We start from the raw sequence: 13,038 nt of genomic DNA, 5'->3' as shown, positions 1-13,038 counted from the left end.
GGGGGGTGGGGAGGGGTCCTAATGGGGCCTAAATTGTACATTTTCATCTTCTTCTTGAGAACCCCATGACCCATTTTCACCAAACTTGGCAGGTAGCATCCCTAGGGGGTTAGGATCTCATTTTGTTAAAATGGGCACCATGCCCCACCCATGGGCCCCCAGGGGGGCCCACCCCCCCCCCCCCAAAAAAAAAATGAAGGAATCTTTAAAAATCTTCTCTAAGATAAGCTAAGATAATACTATGAGTGAGTACATTAATGACTGTAGTTTCAAGTTTGTTCATGGCAGATCCAGGGGTGCCCCTCTTGGGGGCAGGGGGGGGGGGGGTTGGGAAGGTCCAAATGGGGGCCTGAATTGTACATTTTCATCTTCTTCCTGAAAAACCTCATGATGGATTTTCGTCAAACTTGGCAGGTAGCATCCCTAGGGGGTCAGGATCTCAATTTATCAAAGTGGGCACCATGCCCCACCCAGTGGGCCCCAGGGGGCCCCAATGCCCCCAAATTAAGGAATCTTTAAAAATTTTGGCCCTTATTTTACATTTTCATGTTCTACTTGAGAATGCCTGGTCAAATTTTAGTAAAGCTGTGAATAATTTAGATTAGTGACTGCGTGAAAGGTGAACTTGCGATACTCAGGTGGGCGCTAGACCCGCGGGTCTCTTGTTTTTCCTGCTACAGTAAAGTGATATGAGTGAACACAACAGACATTATAATTTTGTCCGCGTCATCGTCACGTTTTGTTCTTATCTTCTTCTCTTTTTTATACAAATTCTGGCGAGCGAGCGCAGCGAGCGAGCCGAAAATTTTTGTATTTCAGCTTACAAATCATGAAACTCTTGTCATTTTGCTTATTAAATCTTACAATTCTAATCAAGATATAGTGACGGCCTTATAGATAACGATTTATACCAACAAACTGAGGACTTGAAAAAATACTCTAAAATGAGTGAGCCGAAATTTTTATATTTCCGCGTCATCATTACGTTTTGTTGTTATCTTGTTTGATTCGGGGTTTTTTGCGCACCCCCCCCCCCCCCCCCCGTATGTTCGAAACCGTTGGCGCCTACTTTTGATCCAATTGGCGATCGTTTCAGAACGAATGAAATTGCAGCCGCTGCTCCGTGAAACATTTTGCCTGCTAAATATAAAATAACATGTGTGAACACAATAGACACTGTCATTTTGTCATCATCACGTTTTGGTCTTACCTTCTTTTTTATATAAATTTTGGCGAGCGAGCGCAGCGAGCGAGCCGAAAATTTTTGTTTTTCAGCTCACAGAACATGGAATTTTTGTGTGATCACAATAAACATTGTCATTTTGTCCGCGTCATCATCATGTTTTGTTTTTATCTTGTTTGATCTGGTTTTCTGCCCCCTTCCCCCCCCCCCCCACCATTCTCCCCCCCCCCCCCCCCCCTTTCCGGGCGAGTTTTTTTTTTTTTTTTTCCTTCTTCTTCTTCTTTTCTTTTTTTTTTTTTTTTTTCTTCTTCTTCCCCCGTTTTTTTGCGCCCCCAAGGAGTGGCGCCCGGGGCACGTGCCCCCCTTGCCCCCCCCCCCCTCTAGATACGCCACTGAATGTCAGGCCTCCACATTTCAAGTGGACTTGAATCTTCTCACCTCCGACACCGCGACATCTCGCACCGGTAGAGCTATCCAAGGATCGGGCCGTATTGTCCATGGTCGGGTTATTTTTGGGTCGAGTTGCACGCTCCAGCGAAGAGACCATTATTGCATGTGAGAACACCAAAGAGCACCGAACTCAAAAATAGGCGCACGCGACGACGACGCGACGTAACCCACGTAGTATATAGTGCTAGTGCTACGCTACACAATGAGTGATAAAGCAACTGTACAGATCTGCTACGGAATAGTTGAACCGAAGCGAAGGAGTAGACTAGATCTGTTATTTCGTACACACCACTAGCACTGCCAAGAGAGATGGAACTTCACCGACAAGACACCGAAAGCGGATCACGAGGGCCTGGCTTCGTTGGCATACGGTTTTGTCAAGAGTGGTATGTAGGATTGTAGGCTCGGCACTTCTATATAACCATTAAGCACATGGCAGAGTCATACAATAGTCCCATATTATGATTTTGATGTGTGTGTTCACGTCAAAATCAATCTCTTTCGTCGCCCTGTCATAAGACTAAGAGATGTGAGTGTTATTAATTTACATGTTCTAAGATTTGTGCACATGAAGTGACTAGTCTAGAATCTAGTCAGAATTTTACCCCAAAAGGAAGAAATTAATATAAATTCACTTTTTAATTTCTAACTCAACCCACATCGCATCAACAAAGGGTCACTCTCGCGTTCTCTGCTTGTAAACATGGTAAAACTGTCTATGGCCATGGCATGGGCTTAGTTAGTCAGAATATTATTAAAATTGGTGCTGTTGCTATGTCAAATACTTGCATGTTGATCCAAATAAACATATTAATTAAACATAAACACGAACTAGATTTTATATTTCTAAATGGTTATAACAAAACATTGGCAAAATCTCGAAATCAGCCCTACCGCAGTGCGTGTGTACCCATGCGTTAGCAGGCAAGGTTAGCTAGGGTTAGGGTTTAGGGTTAAGTAGGGCTGTATGGTTAATTTGGTCGTTAAATTAGTCGAGGGGAGTTTGGGCCAAAGAAAAAAAAAAAACGGGAGAAAGGGAGGACGAAAGATGCTATGCTGTGGAAATCGGCCCCACCTCTGTATCAATCTCGCGTAAACGCCATTTGGTGGGGCCGCATTCACGAGTATTATATACTGTGGAAGGAAGCCCCACCACTGTGCTTATCTAAGGTTACTGATTAACGCCACACAGTGGGGCTGAATTCACGAGTATACACAGGCGAGCCGCCGTAGCATCAGTACGGACACGCAGTGGTGGGGCCTATTTCACGAGTAGGGTTTCTATGCGAAAACATTTTGGTACATGCAAATGAAAAAAAAAAATGACTGAATAATCATTATGCAAATGTTATGTTTTTATGTTCAACACATAGTTTAGTAACAGCAGACCATGTCTTGACTCTTGACTTGAGAAATAAAGACAGAAAAATAGCCAATGCAATGGATTGTGTGGGTTTGCCTTTGTTACAAGTATCAGACAGGTAGCCATGGTAAAGGGTATGGACCATGAAAGATTGAAAAATTAAACTAGAGCCTTGTAGAGGAATCCGGAAACCTACACACAAACCTGCAGTCATGCAGGCTGGCCTGTTAATTTGACCACTTTTATTGACAGATCTCATCCATTTCAGTGAGACATTCAATGTTCCTTCATGGCCATGGTGACACTCAAACTTGGAAAATAATGGAAAGAAAAAGAGTTTTCTTTTCCTCACAGCCAATATTTTCCTCTCCATAGTTGACAATTCTGAAATAGTAGCCCTGTAAAGTTAAATTACATTTGTTTGTTTGTTTGTTTTGTTTTTGATATGCACTGTAGTAATGAGTGGACATTTTATGGCAGTTGAGCAAGATAAATCTTTGTAATTGTGGGCAAACTACTACCGGTAATATGTATGTGTAAAAGCTTAAGATCAGGTGAACAAAACATTAACAGGCTGTTTACTTTTATACATGCCCTGTTGACAATATGTTCAATGCTCTGTTTCTCTGATATAGAGGCTCTAATGAAATATAAATTTTTCCTTTGTCTCTAGCAACAACATGCTGTATCCTAAAGAAGACAAAGAAAATAGAATATTGCTCTATGCGGTAAGTGTCTATTTAGTTTCAGTTTATTTGATACCACAGCATCTTGTTAAATCACAAAACAGTGAAAACCACTGAGATGAACATGACTTTTATATACATGTACTGTATATGCCATATATTTCGCGAGTCTGAATTTTCGCGAATCGGGAATTCCTGACGATTTCACGAGTGGTTAAATTAGCGATCATGGTGGAGTCCTGTACTGAACGGAGAAGTGTTCATGCGTACGTCACATTCACATCTGGATCAGAGTCAATATTATTTTCGCGTGTCTTTAATTTCGCAAATAGCACCTGACTCGCGAAATTCGCGAAAATAAAAACCTCGCGAAATATTCGGCGTATACAGTATGGTAGCTGCAATTGCTTTGCATATTAGATTAACTTCATAGATTAAACCTAAATAAACAATGCTGTGTTTAAGAAATCAAAATAGACTTGAACTAAGAGAATTATGGAACTTCAAAGCTTGGGAAGTTTCATGAGACAGTACTATTGGTATCAACTAGCAACCATGTATATGCAACTGAAATAACATCATGGCTTCATAAATTGTCCAATGAACTCACTAGTCTCTGAATTTGATTGATCGATTAAATGAATGATTTTAATCCTGTATTTCTTGTTCATGCCTGCTTGTAACACAAAGTCAATTGAATAAAGTTATTGAGTGCAATTTTGTTTGAATCAACAGTTGAAACAGATAATTGATTGATGGAAATATTCAACATTATTCCATAATATTACAAAATGAAGATGAACGGATGTTATTTTATGCATGTATGAAAACTTAAGAATCACATGTACCTGCTGTTCAAAAGACAAATTAAGCAACTCTAAATATAACAGAAATGCAGGAGACCATCATCACAAGTAAATGCTTGACAAGGAGATTGGCCTCAGTAATAAAATCTCTGAATTTTCATTGCGACATGAAATAAGATATGATTATACATATGTACATGATGGATCATTTGCATCATTGTCCCCGCCGAACGAGTTCGAGCAGGGGACTATGAAACGGGCTCCGTACGTGTGTGTGTCCGTGTGTGTGTCCGTGTGTCCGTGTGTGCGTCCGTGTGTGATCAAAATCTTCAATTTGCTACTTCTCTGTCATTTATGAGCCAATTTTGATTCTGTTTGCTTTATATGATAGCACTATGTGGGAGCTTTGAAACTTCTACACAGAATTTCAGTTGTGACCTTTGACCTTGACCTTTGACCTATATTGTACATTTTGCTACAAAATGCTACTCCTTTGCCATTTCTAACCCGATTTCGATTCCGTTTGCTTTATGTGATGGCACTAGTTGAGGGCTTCAAAACTTCTACACAGAATTTTGACCTTTGACTTCTTTGACCTTTGACCTTGATTTTTTTTGACCTGTATTGTACATTTTGCTGCAAAATGCTACTCCTTCGCCATTTCTAACCCGATTTCGATTCCGCTCACTTTATGTGATGGCACGAGGTGAGGGCTTCAAAACTTCTACACAGAATTTTGACCTTTGACTTCTTTGACCTTTGACCTTGATTTTTGACCTATATTGTACATTGGCTACAAAATGCTACTCCTTCACCATTTCTAACCCGATTTTGATTCTGTTTGCTTTATGTGATGGCGATACGTAAGGGCTTCAAAACTTCTTCATAGAATTTTGACCTTTGACTTCTTTGACCTTTGACCTTGATTTTTGACCTGTATTGTACATTTTGCTACAAAATGCTACTCCTTCGCCATTTCTAACCCGATTTCCATTCCGTTTGCTTTATGTGATGGCACTAGGTGAGGGCTTCAAAACTTCTACACAGAATTTTGACCTTTGACTTCTTTGACCTTTGACCTTGATTTTTTACCTATATTGTACAATGGCTACAAAATGCTACTCCTTTGCCATTTCTAACCCAATTTCGATTCCGTTTGCTTTATGTGATGGCAGCAGGTGAGGGCTTCAAAACTGGACACAGAATTTTGACCTTTGATTTCTTTGACCTTTGACCTTGATTTGTGACCTGTATTGTACATTTTGCTACAAAATGCTACTTCCGGCGGGGACATATATTACGCACCGCGTAAATTCTACTTTTCCTTGTTTCTTGTTTGTGCTGCATTGCATTTAGAACAATGATGACATAGTAGAAAAAGGGGTTTAGGTGTTGAATTATTTACCATAAAATATGAGATGTATCTCTGTCTGTCTCTCTATTGACACCCTTTACATATAGGGTAAGTGGGCTCTTGAAATGTTTGTGCATATTCAGTTTATATTGGTATAACAGGTACCAACTTAAACCAAGGACATTGTTTTAGGGAGCAGTGCCCATGTGTACAACTTTTGTACATGTATGTATGTGTGTAAGTATGTGTGTGTGTGTGTATGTTTGACTTTTAATTTTTCAATTTTGTTTTTTATACCAGTGCCAGTAATTTTTGTGTTAATGTTAAACACTGGTTTGCGCGCACATAGCTGAAATATTTGGTGATTAATTACTACACTACAGTGTACATCTATTGTGATGAACTGCCTGTTTTATTGTTGCTCTCTCTAACAGTGCAGAAACTGTGACTACCAGCAAGAAGCTGACAATGCATGTGTGTATGTCAACAAGATCACCCATGAAGTGGAGTAAGTATTAAGCTGGATTCACAAAATCCAAACACGCTTCAAATTAAGGTCGCGTGTTAATACATGTATTGTGTCTTAAGGGTTTGCTTTGTTTCCTTCTTGGAAATGTGTGCTCTAGGAAGCAATGTAGCTGAGTATGTAAATGGGGATAAACCCAGCATTTTTTCCCCTTTCAGAGTTAAAACTGGTGCCTTATAGCAGCAGACCAATCAACATATGAGCGAATTCTGACATTGGGTGTGAAAGTCAACACCATTCCACTACATATCATTTTTTTTTCTGGTTTTTCAGAACAGTTTCTCATGACTCTAACATCCCTTGTGCAAGTCTCTATTTTTTTTTTTCCACATGAAGGAAGAACTTCTGCAGTTTTCAAGCATTTAAAACTAAATTAGTCACACATGATGAGCTCAATGTCAAGCTGTGCAAGACACATTTTTCAACAGTAGCGGAAAGTGCATTGCCATGGTAACAGTACATTATGGCCTTCCAAATCAAGTTAGAGACTTGTAGATCTGACTACTATCAGTGATTCAAAGGAATGTTGGCAAATGAACAAACTTGGTATAAAGTTGTGCACAACAAATCTTTAAGGGTACTCGAAGTACATTACCATGGTAAGAGTGCATTATTGCTCCCAAATAATGTTCCTGTAGATTGAACTACATGTACTTTGGTTTTTAAGCAATTCAAATTTATTACATTCACTGAACTTTATGCAAAGTTTCCTTGACAAAAATGTAAGAATAGAAGAAAGTATGTTGCCAGGATATTGGGGCATTGTGGGCCCATGTTAAGGAGAAAAGTTTTGCAGATTGAAATTTGTCTGCAGTCTGTAAGTGATTCAGAAGAAATTTCGCAAATGTGCTGATTGTGATCAGGGAATAATTTTCCTGGTATCGCATCACAATTTGCTATGCATTTTTACACCACTGCTATACAAACCAACTTTTGTGTAGCAGTTTTCTTCCATAGAAGTGTACAGGATACCACTTGAAATATTGTTCATCAGCTGAAATTGCTAATCAAATATGAGTTGGAAAATTATTCCCTGGTGATGTAGAGCTGTGCAAGAAACTGCAAAAGTAGCAATGAGTATACATGTATAAGGCGGGGGTATTAATCACCTTCATTGATACATCGATACTAAATAGTATTTCTAGTTGTTCTTGTGATTGAATTCTTAAAGCTACTTAATCAATCCCTTTTCCAATGTTAAGCAACCAGCAGCCCGGAATAAAAAGCAATGCATTGGTCTTGATTCTAGTGAGCTTACACAGATTGTTGCCGAAGTAGTAGCAGATCCCACCCTGCCAAGAACTGAAGATCATCCATGTGAGAGATGTGGACACAGGGAGTCTGTCTTCTTCCAGTCACAAACCAACAGAGCAGAGGTGAGTTCTGATGCCAATTCAGTCTACTTAGTCAGGTCGCTTAACGTCAAATTTTGAGATTACCGTTACACGGCGGATAAAAGCACCAAATTTGGAGAGATAACTCCTCAGGACCTACTCATTGATATTTGAGTAGGAGCCCTCTGTAAAATTTTTATTTTCATGGTATAAATACTGAATTTCATTTTGCAGAAAATTTCGCGGAAATGAAACTTTCGCAAATTTCGCGAGGAGCTGATATCGCAAAATCAAAATGCGCGCGATTCTAAACAATGCATTTGATGCCAGTGGCAATTTGCGGAAGTTTCATGCTGCGAAAAAGACCGTCGGCTCCAAGTCACGAACATTTCATGTCGGGAAAATAACACCGTATTTATGTATCTGAGAGAGTAAAGTAACGAAAACGAGGTTCACATTTGTGGTACTTTTTTCATTTTTCATGGAGCTGGAAAACATGAACCCAATCTTGAATTCCATGATCAACAAAGCATTTGAAACATAGAGGTGGTTGAATTAATTACCGATTTATAAAGAGAATAATGCTGTCGAGGTGTCACAGTGTAATGTACATTTGCCAGTTCAGAGTTATGTACATAAAGCATAGACCCGATATTAAAGGGGCTGCAGATCGTTTTCAATTTTTTTTTTTTTTTTTTTTTTTTTGGGGGGGGGGGGGAGGGAAGGAGGGGGCTGCGGACCGTTGACGGGAGTGTTCAAGGGTCAGTGATCTCCCCCTCCCCTTACCATTAGAAAACGTTCTAAGCCCCTTTTATAAAGTAACTAAACTGGGAATGGGACTTACACCACAATGTGACAACTCAACAGCATTTTCTCTTCATAAATCGGTAATCAATTCACAACCTCCATGTTTCAAATGCTTTGTTGATCATGGAATTCAAGATAGGGTTCATGTGTTCCAGTTCCATGAAAATGAAAAAAGTACCACAAATGTGAACCTCGTTTTCGTTACTTTACTCTCTCAGATACATAAAAACGGTGTTATTTTCCTGACATGAAATGTTCGTGACTTGGAGCCGACGACCTTTTTTCGCAGCATGAAACTTCCGCAAATTGCCACTGGCATCAAATGCATTGTTTAGAATCGCGCGCATTTTGACTTTGCGATATTAGCTCCTCTCGAAATTTACGAAAGTTTCATTCCCGCGAAATTTTCTGCAAAATGAAATTCAGCATTTATACCATGAAAATAAAAATTTTGCAGAGGGCTCCTACTCAAATATCAATGAGTAGATCCTGAGGGGTCATCTCTCCAAATTTGGTGCTTTTATCCGCCGTGTAACGGTAATTTCACTAAGTGACCTGACTAACTTACTAATGTGTGGTAAGTTAATTGTGGCTTGACAACATGGTTCAAGCCTAGTATATTAAACATTCTTTACAGTGCGGTGACCTTTTTTTTTAGTATTTTGCAACAACCTGTAGTGAAATGCAAATACTGGTATGAAAAGTTCTTCCTGTCCTCTCACTATTTTTTTTCTCAGTGTACTGTACTTTTACAATAAATGCATAAATTCAAATCTATTTAGATATTCACAAAGAGATATGTGATTGTGAGCAGTTGCATGGTTGACACAGTATTTATGTTTGATATATGGACCATCTTATTGTGTGTATATGATCACTGTATAGACGATAGATTTAAAAGAATTCTCCCAGGAAGAGATGTCCACTTCTGGTCATTGCATCAGGGAGGTGTTACAGAGATGGAGTGGCAACTCTTCGTAATTCATGCAAACACATGTTTGGGTTCAAGGCGTTACAATAGGATGTCTAGCATTCCATTACGCTTTGAAGTCATGCTCGGCACCGCTCTAGTTGCAAGACGAAGTTCGGAGACGAAGAACGCATTTCACCTTTTGTTGATTTACAAGCTTTATTTCACCGCAAAATTTTAAATGAAATACTCGAATTGATTTAGAAAAGTTTAGGAAAGAATTCAATATCATTAACATGTATTTCTAGTTTCTTCGTAATTCGCAAATCGAAAGGAAATGAAAATTAGGCCCTCTTAAAAACCTAATTTTTTCTAAAATGCGCACATTTCCGCATGTTAATTTTCTATCTGTTAATAAGGAGATATTTTGATCTTTCAAATAAAGTACTCCGTTAAAGCGTGTTCCAGCGTGTTTTTAAATTATTTGCTGTTAAAATTGTTAGTTTTACACTGCATTTTGATTCACTGCTCCAATTCAAGGTACACAAATTCATTGTTGCCATCACATTGAAAGAGAGAGCGAATTAGGAGCAAATATTTCTAGATGTGAGAGCACAAGTCCCGATTATTGATGCTCTCTTTTGTCAAAGCACATGGGTAACACCTGTAGTTGAACGCATAACTTCTCGGTGGTGCCGCGCATGACTTCAAAGGAGAGCTTTAGTTGCCTCTCCTTCTCTAGCACCTCCCTGATTGCATGAAAGCATAAACATAAACTCCACAGATTTGCACTTCTACCGAACCTGAAGTTAGAACCATATCACTGTCAAAAAATGTATCATTGCTATTTAGTCAGCAGCACTTAAGAAGTGAGACACACAGTGCACAGTCAACCTGTACTGTACAGGATCAAGTTTGGATGGCTGACTTCAGCTCATTGTGAAGTGCTCTGTTATTTGACCTCTAGCAGCTTGTTGGTACATGAATATAAAAACTTTTGAATAAATTAAAAGGGAATGCCTGGATTGAAAAGATTCACACTTCTTTTCCCATTGCAGGAAGGGATGCGGCTGTACTATGTGTGCACAGCACCAAACTGTGGGCACCGGTGGACAGAGTGACAATGGATCCACCCATCTTGTCCCCACCCCCTTTTTTTCTTTCTTTTTTTTTTATTGTAACCTTGTACAATGTATATACTTTCCCTGTAAAGTGTACATAGTGATGTTACTCCATTAGTTTCTTACTAGTATGTCTGGTCAAATGTAGATACTGTGAGGCCATAGATTTACGCAAAGCAGGATTGTTGTTGTTGTTGTCACATTAACTTGTTCTGAATTGTGCTGATCTTTTCAAGATTAGAAGGGAAAACTTGTGCAGTACTTGTTTACTGTTGATGAACACACAAGAGTACACATGAAGATTTTGTCCAGTGAGTTTTGATGCATAGTCATGTGCATAGAATATGACTCCTCATTCACCGAAACATTCAATACAGATGTACAGTCAACCTTGCTTAAAGGTGCATGGTCCTGGTGTTTTAGTCAAATGTGTACGCAGGTGCAAGTTTCCTATAGAGACGTATGTTATCGACTCCTCTTTGGCGCTTACGCTGTGGCCCACTTCCCTGAGTCCGAAGAAGTCCGATCCACTGTAGTCAGTGGTCCGATCACAGTTCGACTCATGATTTGGCTGAGGGGATGACAGCTTTAGCAAACTTCTTTTGTGATGTCATAATAAGAAGCACATATGCACGCACCCTGGCATTACTACAGACTGCGTGATGCGCAGAGAAGACGACGAAGGCAACGTTACTTAGCAACACCTACGCGCTTTACTCTTGATGACAGCTCAACTTCGGCAGTCTTCATATTAATGCTAACGGTGATCGGCAGTATCATCAACAGCGCCCTCTACACTACCGGGACTATAGAATATGCACCTTTAAGTCGACCTTGCGTAAGTCAAATAATGACCTTAGTCAAAAGTCTTTTCAAGTCCTTGTCTCTCTATATTCTATTGATTTTAATCCCTCGTTAGTCTAATTTTCTCTAAGTCAAACTATTTCTTCAGTCCAAATAGATTAGACTTAGGCAAGGTTGACTGTATATCCAACTTTACTTAAAATAAAACCACCCCAAACAGAGTAGCATTTGTTTAAGTATTCTATTCAAGTCCTCACGAGCTGCTTTTATGTAATTAAGATTTCCCAAAATTGGCCTATGGAATTCATTTCATTTTTCTTCTCCATTTTCTCTTCCTTTCATTGTCTTTTATTTATGCCTATGCCCCAATGTTGATGGTGGGACATAGGCATACTGTACGTTTTGGGGCTGTGCATCCATCCGGCTGTCTGCCAGTTCCACCTAGATCTTGTTGCAGTACATTGTACAAGTATTAACTTAGGCATGGATTGAGCATCTTTACTGCAGTCATGATTACATGTACTGTATTACCCCTTACATATTCTAGACAAGGCTCTTGTCCTTTTTTGTGTGTGTGTCTGTATCCTTTTATGTCGCCCTCTTGTGTTCACTATCAGCATAAGCTGATGAAAGCTGCCCTTTCTGTTATTGAGCTACAGGGGGCGTTATTGCTAATCAGTGGGGGGATGGAAAATACCGCCTGGGCAGCGGGCTATACATATTCAGGCTGTGACATGTCGCACCATTTAATTATGTCAGAACTGCACACCATTGTACACTAGATAGCTGCAGGCAGTTATCACAATTGTATTTTGATTGACTATAGTGTATATTCACCGTCATACTGTTATGTATGAAATCAGTGCTAAGAATGATACTTGTTTTTTTTGGATCTTCTGTATATCCAGTATGTTTGCAGACACGAGTATATGTAGTACCAGTATGCATACATGTACATGAACATGCATTTGTCAGGGGCGGATCCAGGAATTCTGTAAAGAGGGGGCGCGTTTACAAAATTGAAGGGGGCGCACGCACCCTCTCCCCATTTTTTTCTTTTTATTTCTTTTGTTTCAACAAAAAATAAAGGGGGTAGGGGCGTGCGCCCAGTGCGGTCCTCCCTGGATCCGCCACTACTTGTAACCTGTTGGTAAGTTTTTCATTACATAATCCTGTAAGTAAAGTCATGCAAATAAATCCAGCTAGATACATGTACTGTATTCAATTTTCTTCAAGATAATTCAGGGGCATTGGTTGAAATGCCATTTTTAAAGATGCACGGATACAACCTAGCTTAATGATTTCACCTTACAGGTAAATACTGTACAGGCAAAACAGAAGTTTCAATGCAACTAGTGAAATTTTGCAGAACAAGATCAGAAGAAAATATGGTTTACTGGTATACATTGTATAATCTTGTCATAGTATTTGATGGACTTGGCCACCTCACTCCATTAGTGATTTTGCCTATACTGTACAATTGTACATGTATAAGAATGTACATGTACATACAGGCTTGAAGATAGAACATTAGTCGAGACACAAAGTTATTAAAAGATTTTCATTTTATTTTTGTGTGATGAGCACAAAATCATGATTCACACTGCATCGAATAGGGACTGATGGAAGAAGCAACATTGCACATTTACAGCAAAGAAGAGTTCCAGGGAAGAAGAGTGAAGATGTGACAGACT

The 13,038-nt window shown here is 39.4% G+C and overlaps 1 protein-coding gene across 1 annotated transcript; it reads left to right on the top strand.

Moving 5' to 3' along the window:
- Positions 1-1,828: 1,828 nt before the first annotated feature.
- LOC140233226 (DNA-directed RNA polymerase II subunit RPB9-like) lies at positions 1,829-12,934 on the top strand. The gene is made up of 5 exons (XM_072313340.1): positions 1,829-2,019; positions 3,670-3,724; positions 6,277-6,350; positions 7,618-7,744; positions 10,478-12,934. The coding sequence occupies exons 1-5, from the start codon at positions 1,943-1,945 to the stop codon at positions 10,538-10,540; spliced, it is 396 nt and encodes a 131-aa protein (XP_072169441.1). The 5' UTR covers positions 1,829-1,942; the 3' UTR covers positions 10,541-12,934.
- The last annotated feature ends 104 nt before the right edge of the window (positions 12,935-13,038 follow it).

This window comes from Diadema setosum, chromosome 1 (genome assembly GCF_964275005.1).
Source record: "Diadema setosum chromosome 1, eeDiaSeto1, whole genome shotgun sequence".
Taxonomy (NCBI): Eukaryota; Metazoa; Echinodermata; class Echinoidea; order Diadematoida; family Diadematidae; genus Diadema; species Diadema setosum.
Note: the sequence above shows the minus strand (reverse complement) of the source record. Positions and strands in the feature narration are given on the sequence as shown.

Excerpts from the sequence above, each read along its gene's own strand:
- LOC140233226 (XM_072313340.1), top strand. The coding sequence starts at position 1,943 with ATGGAACTTCACCGACAAGACACCGAAAGCGGATCACGAGGGCCTGGC. Across the intron at positions 3,725-6,276 it reads ATAGAATATTGCTCTATGCG|TGCAGAAACTGTGACTACCA; the intron begins GTAAGTGTCTAT and ends TCTCTCTAACAG. Across the intron at positions 6,351-7,617 it reads AAGATCACCCATGAAGTGGA|TGAGCTTACACAGATTGTTG; the intron begins GTAAGTATTAAG and ends TCTTGATTCTAG.